General features: G+C 35.2%; 1 protein-coding gene across 1 annotated transcript in view; it reads right to left on the bottom strand.

Moving 5' to 3' along the window:
* AP-2alpha (adaptor protein complex 2, subunit alpha) overlaps positions 1 to 13,187 on the bottom strand; it is a 107,037-nt gene that overhangs the window by 11,899 nt on the left and 81,951 nt on the right. Inside the window, exon 11 of the mRNA XM_089087908.1 lies at positions 12,517 to 12,669. Coding sequence (XP_088944034.1) covers positions 12,517 to 12,669 — 153 coding nt within the window. The remainder of the gene's footprint in view (positions 1 to 12,516; positions 12,670 to 13,187) is intronic.

Below are 13,187 nucleotides of genomic sequence, written 5' to 3' on the forward strand. Positions count from 1 at the left end.
GTTATACCTATCTGATAACTCGTTCAATATCGCATGTATTTTTAGCGGTATCAATGGTATTTCATTTGCATATGAGGTAAAAGCCATTTTTTTGATCTGGTTAGGTGGGTCTAATCTGGTTTGGTTCGTTATTGCGAGAGGGTTACTCAATTTACATCTTAGTGTTAACTGGGCGATGACTTAGTCTAATTGCGTAGGTACTAAAGGAATATTTGAAGGTGGAGAAAAAAAAAAGAGGAAATTAGTGATTGGATAATTTTAACAAGAAATGACTGAAAAGTGTTTTGGAGGAGATGGGATGAATGTGTACTGTATAATACACAAGTGATGATTTGCACAGTGTTCTCAATTTTAAATAGTTTAGAAATAAAAAAAATTAACAAGAAATGGCTGAAAAGTGTTTTGAGGGAGTTGGGTTGCACGAGGGTTGACTTGCACGAGGGTTCAGTTACATGCGGATTCAGTTACACGGGATTAGTTAAATGGGGTCGAGTTGAACGAGGATTCAGTAGCATGGAGGTTCAGTTGTACGGGGTTTCGGTTATACAGGGGTTCAGTTACATGGGGGGTTCAGTTACACGGGTGGATATCTGCTATAAAAAACACTTCATTCTAAACAAATTGTAGGTACAAAAAGATTTATAGGCCCTTAATTTAGTTATCTGACTATCTCGTAATGTCTACTAACTTCTAAGAATATTGATATCTGCTATAAAAAACACTTCATTCTAAACAAATTGTAGGTACAAAATGATTTATAGGCCCTTAATTTAGGTATCTGACTATCTCGTAATGGCTACGAACTGCTAAGAATCTTGATATCTGCTATAAAAAACACTTCAATCTAAACAAACTGTAAATACAAAAAGATTTATAGGCCCTTAATTTAGGGGTCTGGCTATCTCATAATAGCTAAGAACTGCTAAGAATCTTGATATCTGCTATAAAAAACACTTCATTCTAAACAAATTATAGGTACAAAAATATTTATAGGCCCTTAATTTAGGTATCTGACTATCTCGTAATGGCTACGAACTGCTAAGAATCTTGATATCTGCTATAAAAAACATAGAAAAATAGTTTAACGTTATGCTATACGAAGAAGTTGATACTAAGAGGGATGTAGATGGCAAGAAAACTGTGTTTATCTCTTTGGGATGTTTATATCTCTTTGGGCTGTTTGTGTGTCTCTTTGAGCTTTGTGTGTCTCTTCGGACTGTGTGTATGTCTCTTTAGACTGTGTGTGTGTCTCTTTGGGCTGTGTGTGTCTCTTTAGGCTGTGTGTCTCTTTGGGCAGTTTGAATCTTTATGGTCTGTGTGTGTCTCTTTTGACTCTTTGCGTCGTGTTGGGCTTTGCGTCTCTCTGTTGGATGTTTGCATCTCTTTGGGCCATGTACGTCTCTCTGGGCTGTATGTGTCTCTTTGGGCTGTGGATGTCTCTTTGTGATGTGTGTGTCTTTAGGCTTTGTGTGTCTCGTTAGATTGTGTGTATTTTTTGGGGTGTCTGAGTCTTTTTGTTCTGTAAGTGTCTGTTTTGGCTGTTTGAGTCTTTTAGGTCGCTGTTTGTCTCTTTGGGTTGTGTTTCTCTTTGGGCTGTCTGTGTCTCTTTGAGCTGTTTGTGTCTCTTGAGGATGTGTGTGCCCCTTTGGGCTGTGTGTCTCTTTGGGCTGTTTGAGTCTTTTTGGTCTGTTTGTATGTCTCTTTGGCCTGTTTTAGTCTTTTTGGTCTGTGTTTGTCTCTTTGGGCTGTTTGGGTCTCTTTGGGATGTGTGTGTTTCTCCTTGGGCTTTGTGTGTCTCTTCGGGCTGTGTGTGTCTCTTTAGCCTGTGTGTGTGTGTCTCTTTGAGCTGTGTGTCTCTTTGGGCCGTTTGAATCTTTTTGGTCTGTGTGTGTCTCTTTTCGGTGTTTGTGTCGTTTTGGGCTTTGTGTGTCTCTGTTGGATGTGTGCGTCTCTTTGGGCCATGTGCATCTCTTTGAGCTGTATGTGTCTCTTGGACTGTTTGAGTCATTTTGGTCTGTTTGTGTTTCTTTTGGCTGTTTGTGTCTCTTAGAGGCCATGTGTGTCTCTTTGGGCAATGTGTGTCCTCTTTGGGCTGTTTGAGTCTCTTTGGGCTGTTTGTGTTTCTTTGGGCTATGTGTGTCTCTTTGGGCTGTTTGAGTCATTTTGGTCTGTGTTTGTTTCTTTTGACTGTTTGTGTCTCTTAAGGGTCATGTGTATCTCTTTGGGTTATGTGTGTCTCTTTGAGGTGTTTGAATCTTTTTGGTCTGTATGTGTCTCTTTGGGATTTGTGTTTCTCTTCGGGCTGTGTGTCTCTTTAGTCCGTGTGTGTCTCTTAGGGCTGTGTGTGTCTCTTTAGGCTGTGTGTCTCTTTGGAGCAAATTCTTTCAAAAATATGTTAATACGTTTAAGCAATAAATATCTTTAAGCTTAACCCGTCTTTATTCTTTAGAATAGTTTTATTCATTTCATTAAATTATGAATAAATTGTAAGTAAGTAACAATAGCATCGTTTTGGGCTTTGTGTGTCTCTGTTGGATGTGTGCGTCTCTTTGGGCCGTGTACGTCTCTTTGAGCTGTGGGTGTCTCTTTGTGATGTGTGTCTCTTTAGGCTGTGTGTATCTCGTTGGACTGTGTGTCTTTTAGGGGTGTTTGAGTCTGTTTGGTCTGTATGTGTCTCTTTGGGGTGTTTGATTCTTTTATGTCTGTGTTTGTCTCTTTGGGTTGTGTTTCTCTTTTGGCTGTCTGTGTCTCTTTGAGCTGTGTGTGTCTCTTGAGGATGTGTGTGTCCCTTTGGGCTGTGTGTCTCATTGGGCTGTTTGAGTCTTCTTGGTCTGTTTGTGTGTCTCTTTGGGCTGTTTGAGTCTTTTTGGTCTGTTTTTGTCTCTTCGGGCTGTTTGTGTCTGTTTGGTCGATGTGTGTTTCTTTGTACCTTTTGTGTCTCTGTATGCTGTGTGTCTCTTTGTGATGCTGTTGTCTGGTTGCTATGTTTGTGTCTTTTTTGACATTTTGTGTATGTTTGGGCTGATTGTGCATATTTTTTCTGTTTGTGTTTGTGTTAGATGTGTGTCTTTCTTTGGGCTTTGTGTGTCTCTTTGGGCTGTTTGAGTCATTTTGGTCTGTGTTTGTTTCTTTTGACTGTTTGTGTCTCTTAGGGGTCATGTGTGTCTCTTTGGATTATGTGTGTCTCTTTGAGGTGTTTGAATCTTTTTGGTCTGTATGTGTCTCTTTGGGATTTGTGTGTCTCTTCGGTCTGTGTGTATTTGTAAGTAAGTAACAAGCTCTTTATTGACTTCAACTCTTGAATATACAGTACAGATACTTCATTCAAGAAACGTGATTAAACACGTTTTGAAACTACATGCTATTTGCATGCCTTTCCTTGGCATCTTTCCAAAGGAGCGGGGAAGAAATGTGATTAAACACGTTTTGAAACTACATGCTATTTGCTTGCCATTGTGTCTCTTGAGGCTGTGTGTGTCTCTTTGGGCTGTTTGAGTCTTTTTGGTCTGTGTTTGTCTCTTTGGGCTGTTTGTGTCTCTTTGGGCTGTGTGTTTCTTTGGGCTGTGTGCGTCTCTTTGGGCTGTGTGTCTCGTTGGACTGTTTGAGTCTTTTTGGTCTGTTTGTGTGTCTTTTGTCTGTTTGAATCTTTTTGGTCTGTGTTTGTCTCTTTGGGATGTTTGTGTCTGTTTGGGCTGTTTGTGTTTCTTTGGGCTATGTGTGTCTCTTTGGGCTGTTTGAGTCATTTTGGTCTGTGTTTGTTTCTTTTGACTGTTTGTGTCTCTTTGGATTGTGTGTGTCTCTTTGAGGTGTTTGAATCTTTTTGGTCTGTATGTCTCTTTGGGATTTGTGTGTCTCTTCGGGCTGTGTGTATTTGTAAGTAAGTAACAAGCTCTTTATTGATTTCAACTCTTGAATATACAGTACAAATACTTCATTCAAGAAACGTGATTAAACACGTTTTGAAACTACATACTATTTGCATGCCTTTCCTTGAAATCTTTCCAAAGGAGCGGGGAAGAAACGTGATTAAACACGTTTTGAAACAACATGCTATTTGCTTGCCTTTCCTTGGCACCTTTCCAAACGAGTGGGGATTCACCCACTGGTTCCTACACATTGCAAAAGACACATTTCCATGAAGATAAAAAGTTTCATTTTAATTCTAAATTTTCTTTAATTCAATTCTGACCTTTCTCAAAGAGATGAAAAAATTTAAAGTTCTGTTCCAAATATTTTTCCGGAAAAGAAAAGTTCAACTTCGATTCTGAATTTTCTCAATGAAAATTAAATAAGTTATTGATCAATTCTATTTTCATAAAATAATATAAAATTTTCCACTACAATTCAGATTTTTCTCAAAGAGATGACAAAATTTAAAATATTGTTCCAAATTTTTCATAGAGGATATAAAAATTTAAAGTTCTGTTCCAAATATTTTCCCGGAAAAGAAAAGTTCAACTTCGATTCTGAATTTTCTCAATGAAAATGAAATAAGTTATTGATCAATTCTATTTTCTCCACTTCAATTCAGATTTTTCTCAAAGAGATGAAAAATTTTTAAGTTCTGTTCCAAATATTTTCCCGGAAGAAGAAAAGTTCAACTTCGATTCTGAATTTTCTCAATGAAAATGAAATAAGTTATTGATCAATTCTATTTTCCCAAAATAATATCAAAATTTTCCACTTCAGTTCAGATTTTTCTCAAAGAGATGAAAAAAATTAAAAGACTTCCTAATTTTTCATAGAAGATAGAAAAGTTCAAGTTCTCTTCTGAATTTTACCAACGAACACAATTCAATTCTAATTTCTCAAGAGAAAATAAAAGGCTTCCACTTCAGTTTTAAGTTCACCATAACATAAAAAACTTAAAGTTCAGTTCTAAATTTTTACATAGAAGATAGGAAAAGTTATACTTTGATTTTGATTATTTCCTATGAAGATTAAAAGTTTCACTTCAATTTTTAATTTTTCTCAAAGAAGTGTAGAAAAGTTCAACTTCGATTCTGAATTTTCTCAATGAAAATGAAATAAGTTATTGATCATTTCTATTTTCCCAAAATAATATAACAATTTTCCACTTCAGTTCAGACAAAAGTTATACTATGATTGTGATTATTTTCCATGAAGATAAAGAGTTTTATTTTAATTCTAAATTTTCTTAAATTCAATTCCATAAGTTATTTTAGGGATATATTTTATATCAACATGCAAAGTCGACGTAGCTTTATTTCATTTTTTAAGGTTCATTTAGACGAGGTTACGTGCGCGCACGTAACCTCGTCTAAATGAACCTTAAAAAATGAAATAAAGCTACGTCGACTTTGCATGTTGATATAAAATATGTCCCTAAAATAACTTATGGAATTGAATTTAAGAAAATTTAGAATTAAAAAAAAACTCTTTATCTTCATGGAAAATAATCACAATCATAGTATAACTTTTGTCTGAACTGAAGTGGAAAATTTTTATATTATTTTGGGAAAATAGAAATGATCAATAACTTATTTCATTTTCATTGAGAAAATTCAGAATCGAAGTTAAACTTTTCTACACTTCTTTGAGAAAAATTAAAAATTGAAGTGAAACTTTTAATCTTCATAGGAAATAATCAAAATCATAGTATAACTTTTCCTATCTTCTATGTAAAAATTTAGAACTGAACTTCAAATTTTTTATGTCATGGTGAACTTAAGACTGAAGTGGAAGGTTTTTATTTTCTCTTGAGAAACTAGAATTGAATTGTGTTCGTTGGTAAAATTCAGAAGAGAACTAGAACTTTTCTATCTTCTATGAAAAATTAGGAGGTCTTTTTATTTTTTGCATATCTTTGAGAAAAATATGAAATGAAGTGAAAAATTTTGATATAATTTTGGGAAAATAGAATTGATCAATTAACTTATTTCATTTTCATTAAGAAAATTCAGAATCGAAGTTGAACTTTTCTTCTTCCGGGAAAATATTTGGAATAGAACTTTAAATTATTTCATCTCTTTGAGAAAAATCTGAATTGAAGTGGAAAATTTTATATTATTTTAGGAAAATAGAATTGATCAATAACTTATTTCATTTTCATTGAGAAAATTCAGAATCGAAGTTGAACTTTTATTTTTCGGGAAAATATTTCGAAGAGAACTTTAAATTTTTTCATCTCTTTGATAAAGGTCTGAATTGAATTTAAGAAAATTTATAATTATATAAAAGTATAACTTTTTCTATCTTATATGAAAAATTTGGAACAATATTTTAAATTTTTTCATCTCTTTGAGAAAAATCTGAATTGTAGTGGAAAATTTTATATTATTTTATGAAAATAGAATTGATCAATAACTTATTTCATTTTTCATTGAGAAAATTCAGAATCGAAGTTCAACTTTTCTTTTCCGGGAAAATAATTGGAGCAGAGCTTTAAATTTTTTCATCTCTTTGAAAAAGGTCAGAATTGAATTTAAGAAAATTTAGAATTAAAATGAAACTTTTTATCTTCATGGAAAATAATCAAAATCATAGTATAACTTTTGTCTGAACTGAAGTGGAAAATTTTTATATTATTTGGGAAAATAGAAATGATCAATAACTTATTTCATTTTCATTGAGAAAATTCAGAATCGAAGTTGAACTTTTCTTCACTTCTTTGAGAAAAAATTAAAAATTGAAGTAAAACTTTTAATCTTCATAGGAAATAATCAAAATCATAGTATAACTTTTCCTATCTTCTATGTAAAAATTTAGAACTGAACTTTAAATTTTTTATGTCATGGTGAACTTAAAACTGAAGTGGAAGCTTTTTATTTTCTCTTGAGAAATTAGAATTGAATCTGGCTCCTTGTTAAAAGTTAGAAGAGAACATTAACTTGTCTATTTTCAAGGAAAAATTAGGGAGCCTTTATTTATTGTGCGTCTCCTCGAGAAAAATCCGAAGTTAAATGAACAATTTTGATATTATTTTGGGAAAATAGACTTGATCGATTAGCCTATTTCATTTTCATTAAGAAAATTCAGAATCGAAGTTGAACTTTTCTTCTTCCGGGGAAATATTTGGAACAGAACTTTCAATTATTTCATCTCTTTGAGAAATATCTGAATTGAAGTGGAATTGATCAATAACTTATTTCATTTTCATTGAGAAAATTCAGAATCGAAGTTGATCTTTTCTTTTCCGGGAAAATATTTGGAACAGAACTTTAAATTTTTCTATCTTCTATTAAAAATTTGGAAGAATATTTTAAATTTTGTCATCTCTTTTATAAAAATATGACTTGATGTTGAAAATTTTATAATATTTTAGGTAAATTCAATTGAACAATAACTTAAGTCATTTTCATTGAGAAAATTTAGAATCAAAGTTGAACTTTTTTTATACAGGAAAATATTTCTAGCAGAACTTTAAATTTTTTCATATCTTTGAGAAAGGTCGGAATTGAATTTAAGAAAATTTAGAATTAAAATGAAACTTTTTATCTTCATGGAAATGTGTCTTTTGCAATGTGTAGGAACCAGTGGGTGAATCCCCACTCGTTTGGAAAGGTGCCAAGGAAAGGCAAGCAAATAGCATGTAGTTTCAAAACGTGTTTAATCACGTTTTTTCCCCGCTCCTTTGGAAAGATGCCAAGGAAAGGCATGCAAATAGCATGTAGTTTCAAAACGTGTTTAATCACGTTTCTTGAATGAAGTATCTGTACTGTATATTCAAGAGTTGAAATCAATAAAGAGCTTGTTACTTACTTACAAATACACACAGCCCGAAGAGACACACAAATCCCAAAGAGACACATACAGACCAAAAAGATTCAAACACCTCAAAGAGACACACATAATCCAAAGAGACACACATGACCCCTAAGAGACACAAACAGTCAAAAGAAACAAACACAGACCAAAATGACTCAAACAGCCCAAAGAGACACACATAGCCCAAAGAAACACAAACAGACAAAACAGACACAAACATCCCAAAGAGACACACACAGCCCAAAAACACTAAAACAGCCCAAAGAGACACAAACAGAACAAAAAGACTCAAACAGTCCAACAAGACACACAGCCCACAGAGATGCACAAAGCCCAAAGAAACACACACAGCCCAAAGAGACACAAACAGCCAAAAGAGACAAACACAGACCAAAAAGACTCAAACAGCCCAAAGAGACACACAGCCCAAAGGGACACATCCAGTCACAAGAGGCACAAACAGCTCAAAGAGACACAGACAGCCCACAGAGACACACAACCCAAAGAGACAAACACAGACCTAAAAGACTCAAACAGCCCAAAGAGACACATACAGACCAAAAAGACTCAGACACCCCAAAAAGACACACAGTCCAACGAGACACACATAGCCTAAAGAGACACACATCACAAAAAGACACCCACAGCTCAAAGAGACACACACAGCTCAAAGAGACTTACACGGCCTAAAGAGACGCACACATCCTACAGAGAGACACAAAGCCCAAAACGACGCTATTGTTACTTACTTACAATTTCTTCATAATTTAATGAAATGAATAAAACTATTCTAATGAATAAAGACGGGTTAAGCTCAAAGATATTTATTGCTTAAACGTATTAACATATTTTTGAAAGAATTTGCTCCAAAGAGACACACAGCCTAAAGAGACACACACAGCCCTAAGAGACACACACGGACTAAAGAGATACACACAGCCCGAAGAGACACACAAATCCCAAAGAGACACATACAGACCAAAAAGATTCAAACACCTCAAAGAGACACACATAACCCAAAGAGATACACATGACCCCTAAGAGACACAAACAGTCAAAAGAAACAAACACAGACCAAAATGCCTCAAACAGCCCAAAGAGACACACATAGCCCAAAAAAACACAAACAGCCCAAAGAGACACAAACAGCCCAAAGAGGACAAACATTGCCCAAAGAGACACACATGGCCTCTAAGAGACACAAACATCCAAAAGAAACACACAGAGACCAAAATGACTCAAACAGTCCAAGAGACACATACAGCTCAAAGAGATGCACACGGCCCAAAGAGACGCACACATCCAACAGAGACACACAAACCCCAAAACGACACAAAAATCCAAAAGAGACACACACACACCAAAAAGATTCAAACTGCCCAAAGAGACACACAGCCTAAAGAGACCCACACAGCCCAAAGACACACACACAGGCTAAAGAGACACACACAGACCGAAGAGACGAACAAAGCCCAATGAGAAACACACACATCCCAAAGAGACACAAACAGCCAAAAGAGACAAACACAGACCAAAAAGACTAAAACAGTCCAAAGAGACATACAAACAGACCAAAAAGACTCAAACAGCCCAAAGAGACACACAGCCCAAAGGGGCACACACATCCTCAATAGACACACACAGCTCAAATAGACACAGACAGACCACAGAGAACCACACCACAAAGAGACAAACAGCGACCTAAAAGACTCAAACAGCCCAAAGAGACACTTACAGACCAAAAAGACTCAGACACCCCAAAAAAGACACACAGTCCAACGAGACACACACAGCCAAAAGAGACACACATCACAAAGAGACACCCACAGCCCAAAGAGACACATACAGCTCAAAGAGACGTACATGGCCCAAAGAGATGCACACATCCAAGAGAGACACAAAGCCCAAAACGACGCAAACAGTCAAAAGAGGCACACACAGCCCATAAAGAGTCAAACTGCCCAAAGAGACATATAGCCTAAAGGGACACACACCGCCCAAAGAGACACACACAGCCCAAAGAGACACACACAGGCTAAAGAGACATACACACAGTTCAAAGAGACACGCAGAGCCCAAAGAGACACACAAACAGCTCAAAGAGATAAAAACATCCCAAAGAGATAAACACAGTTTTCTTGCCATCTACATCCCTCTTAGTATCAACTTCTTCGTATAGCATAACGTTAAACTATTTTTCTATGTTTTTTATAGCAGTTATCAAGATTCTTAGCAGTTCGTAGCCATTACGAGATAGTCAGATACCTAAATTAAGGGCCTATAAATCTTTTTGTACCTACAATTTGTTTAGAATTAAGTGTTTTTTATAGCAGATATCAAGATTCTTAGCAGTTCTTAGCTATTATGAGATAGCCAGACCCCTAAATTAAGGGCCTATAAATCTTTTTGTATTTACAGTTTGTTTAGAATGAAGTGTTTTTCATAGCAGATATCAAGATTCTTAGCAGTTCGTAGCCATTACGAGATAGTCAGATACCTAAATTAAGGGCCTATAAATCTTTTTGTACCTACAATTTGTTTAGAATGAAGTGTTTTTTATAGCAGATATCAAGATTCTTAGCAGTTCGTACCCATTACGAGATAGTCAGATACCTAAATTAAGGGCCTATAAATCTTTTTGTACCTACAATTTGTTTAGAATGAAGTGTTTTTTATAGCAGATATCCACCCGTGTAACTGAACCCCCCATGTAACTGAACCCCTGTATAACCGAAACCCCGTACAACTGAACCTCCATGCTACTGAATCCTCGTTCAACTCGACCCCATTTAACTAATCCCGTGTAACTGAATCCGCATGTAACTGAACCCTCGTGCAAGTCAACCCTCGTGCAACCCAACTCCCTCAAAACACTTTTCAGCCATTTCTTGTTATTTTTTTTTATTTCTAAACTATTTAAAATTGACAACACTGTGCAAATCATCACTTGTGTATTATACAGTACACATTCATCCCATCCCCTCCAAAACACTTTTCAGTCATTTCTTGTTAAAATTATCCAATCACTAATTACCCCTTTTTTTTCTCCACCTTCAAATGTTCCTTTAGTACCTACGCAATTAGACTAAGTCATCGCCCAGTTAACACTAAGATGTAAATTGAGTAACCCTCTCGCAATAACGAACCAAACCAGATTATACCCACCTAACCAGATCAAAAAAATGGCTTTTACCTCATATGCAAATGAAATACCATTGATACCGCTAAAAATACATGCGATATTGAACGAGTTATCAGATAGGTATAACCTACAGCTTATTAACACGTTTGACCAGTTTTGATTGGAATTTGTATTTTTTTGCCAGAAGAAAGATCATGGATACATGTTTATTTTTAATTTTTTTTTAAACTGGTATTTTTTCAATGGAGCCCATAACACTTTGCAGAAACCCGTGAATGTAGGACTGAAAGTCCGTTCGTAGTATATCTGAATCCAATTACTAATCATGTTAGTGTGACCGCCGCTCTATCTCTGTTTGACCTCCAAAAAATGAGTGTCACAATAGAAAACTTGTCTGGTTGACCTAATTGCTATACGTCTCGGCAAAATAGTACCTTGGTTACTACTCATCTTTCCAGCAATAGTATACGCACAAACTTTTAAGTACCCAAAAAATTGTGACCCAAAAATAATAGAAGCTTGTGGCTGAATCTTTTTTATGGGAAACAGATGCTAATTTTGCAAAGTGATGGAGTGAATAAAAAAATTTAAATGTCTATTCTTTATTTTTGCTGTCATTAAAAGTATTTTTTCTGTTGAAATACAGGACATACTTGATTTAGTCCGAGTATTAATTTCTGTCAAGGTTGAATAAGTACCCTCTTGCATCTAATATTCAATTCAACTTTTTCTTTTTGCTGCTAATGTTGAAATAAGTACTTTCATTTACTGTTTTATATTTCCTTTCTTTCATAATTTATTGTTCGATGTTAATAAGGTGATATGCTAGTACATCTTCTATAAATGTAATTTTATTTTGAAATAACTCTTAAGTTTAGAATCTACCCCCCCCCCCCCCCCATTAAAAGAGTTTAAACTGAGAGAAAAAAAAAAGAATGTTTTTTTTAGTAAACGAGCTCTTTCAAGAAAAAATTCCTCTGATATATAACAAAATATGGTGGAGCCAGGCAAGTAAAATTTTCAGGAACGAACTTAAAAATCAAATTCAGAAAATTTCTGAAAGTTTCATTCACCTATCTTAAACATTTCATTCACTTAGCTTACAATACTGAAGAAAGTTCGTCCGGAAAGTAGTTGCTTACCCTATACTGGTTCAAATAAATCCATCTTTCCTCTTTAAGCTTTTCTAGGTGTTCTTTTCAGACACTGTGCCCAGAATAATAAATATAATTTTCTCATTTCATCAACATTGAAAGACGGCCAAAGATGACTTAAAGGGCGTAATTATTGCCTCATTTATTAATGAATATATGATAAGTAACAATTGAAATAACTGAAAATAATTAATAATAAATCAATAGTAACTGAAATAATTAACGAAATAGAATGACAAATCCTCGGTTAAAGCAGGATAGATACGAAGCTATCTAAAGATAAATGACCAACAGCCCGGCAAATTCACTATCCTAATCCTAACTGCAGTTTAATCTCTGGCACAGACAATTAAGGTTCTTGCTAAACAGCCTGCGACTTAATGTTACGTAATAGTGCAACCCTTGGTAGTAAAGAGCTTGACATGCCTAGCCCAGGTAAAATTCAAATGACAAACGTAGTTGTAAGTATCATAATAAGTGTAAGGATCATACCTCTTTTTGTTGAGACATGATAGCAACAGGAAGAGGGGCCTTAGCCTCTTTTGGTTCCCCTTCGACCATTCTGCCTGGCTTCTTTTTCTTCAAAATGGCTAGTATAAATGATTCTCGCTCAGGGAAAGGAGGCATTTCTTCTAGAACCGTAGCCTATTAAATGAGTAATGTTATTTCTAGTTTTTTGGCATGTCTAGTTTTGGGCGAGGGTGTGAGATCCCATATTCGGAAGTCCCAAGGGAAAAATTTCAAAAATAACAATAAAAAAAACATAAAAACAACACACCCACAAACACATAGACTCAGCAAAATCTGAAAATTCAAGCAAAAAGCACAACTATTTTGAAGCATAAGTAAAATACCATCGCAAAATGCTGGACTGTATATACATACAACGCAAGCAGCAGCTGTGGCGCAGCATTTGAGGAAGTTCAGGGGACAGACACATAGGAATAAAAAAGGGGTGGGTCCAACTCCTATCTCCCCGAAATCTTATGGTTTGGACATATTTGGCAACAGTTTCCCATATTTTGTCTATTATTGTTTTTTACGGATTTACCCCCCCCCCCCCCTCCCCTTAAAAAATCTATGTATGTGTATGTCCGAGGAATTGTCTGTATACTAATTAAATGTATCAGCGTCATATAGAATGACCCATGCATTTTAAATCA

Source organism: Artemia sp. Qi Xiang Cuo, chromosome 4, assembly GCF_049724085.1.
Source record: "Artemia sp. Qi Xiang Cuo chromosome 4, ASM4972408v1, whole genome shotgun sequence".
Classification (NCBI taxonomy): Eukaryota; Metazoa; Arthropoda; class Branchiopoda; order Anostraca; family Artemiidae; genus Artemia; species Artemia sp. Qi Xiang Cuo.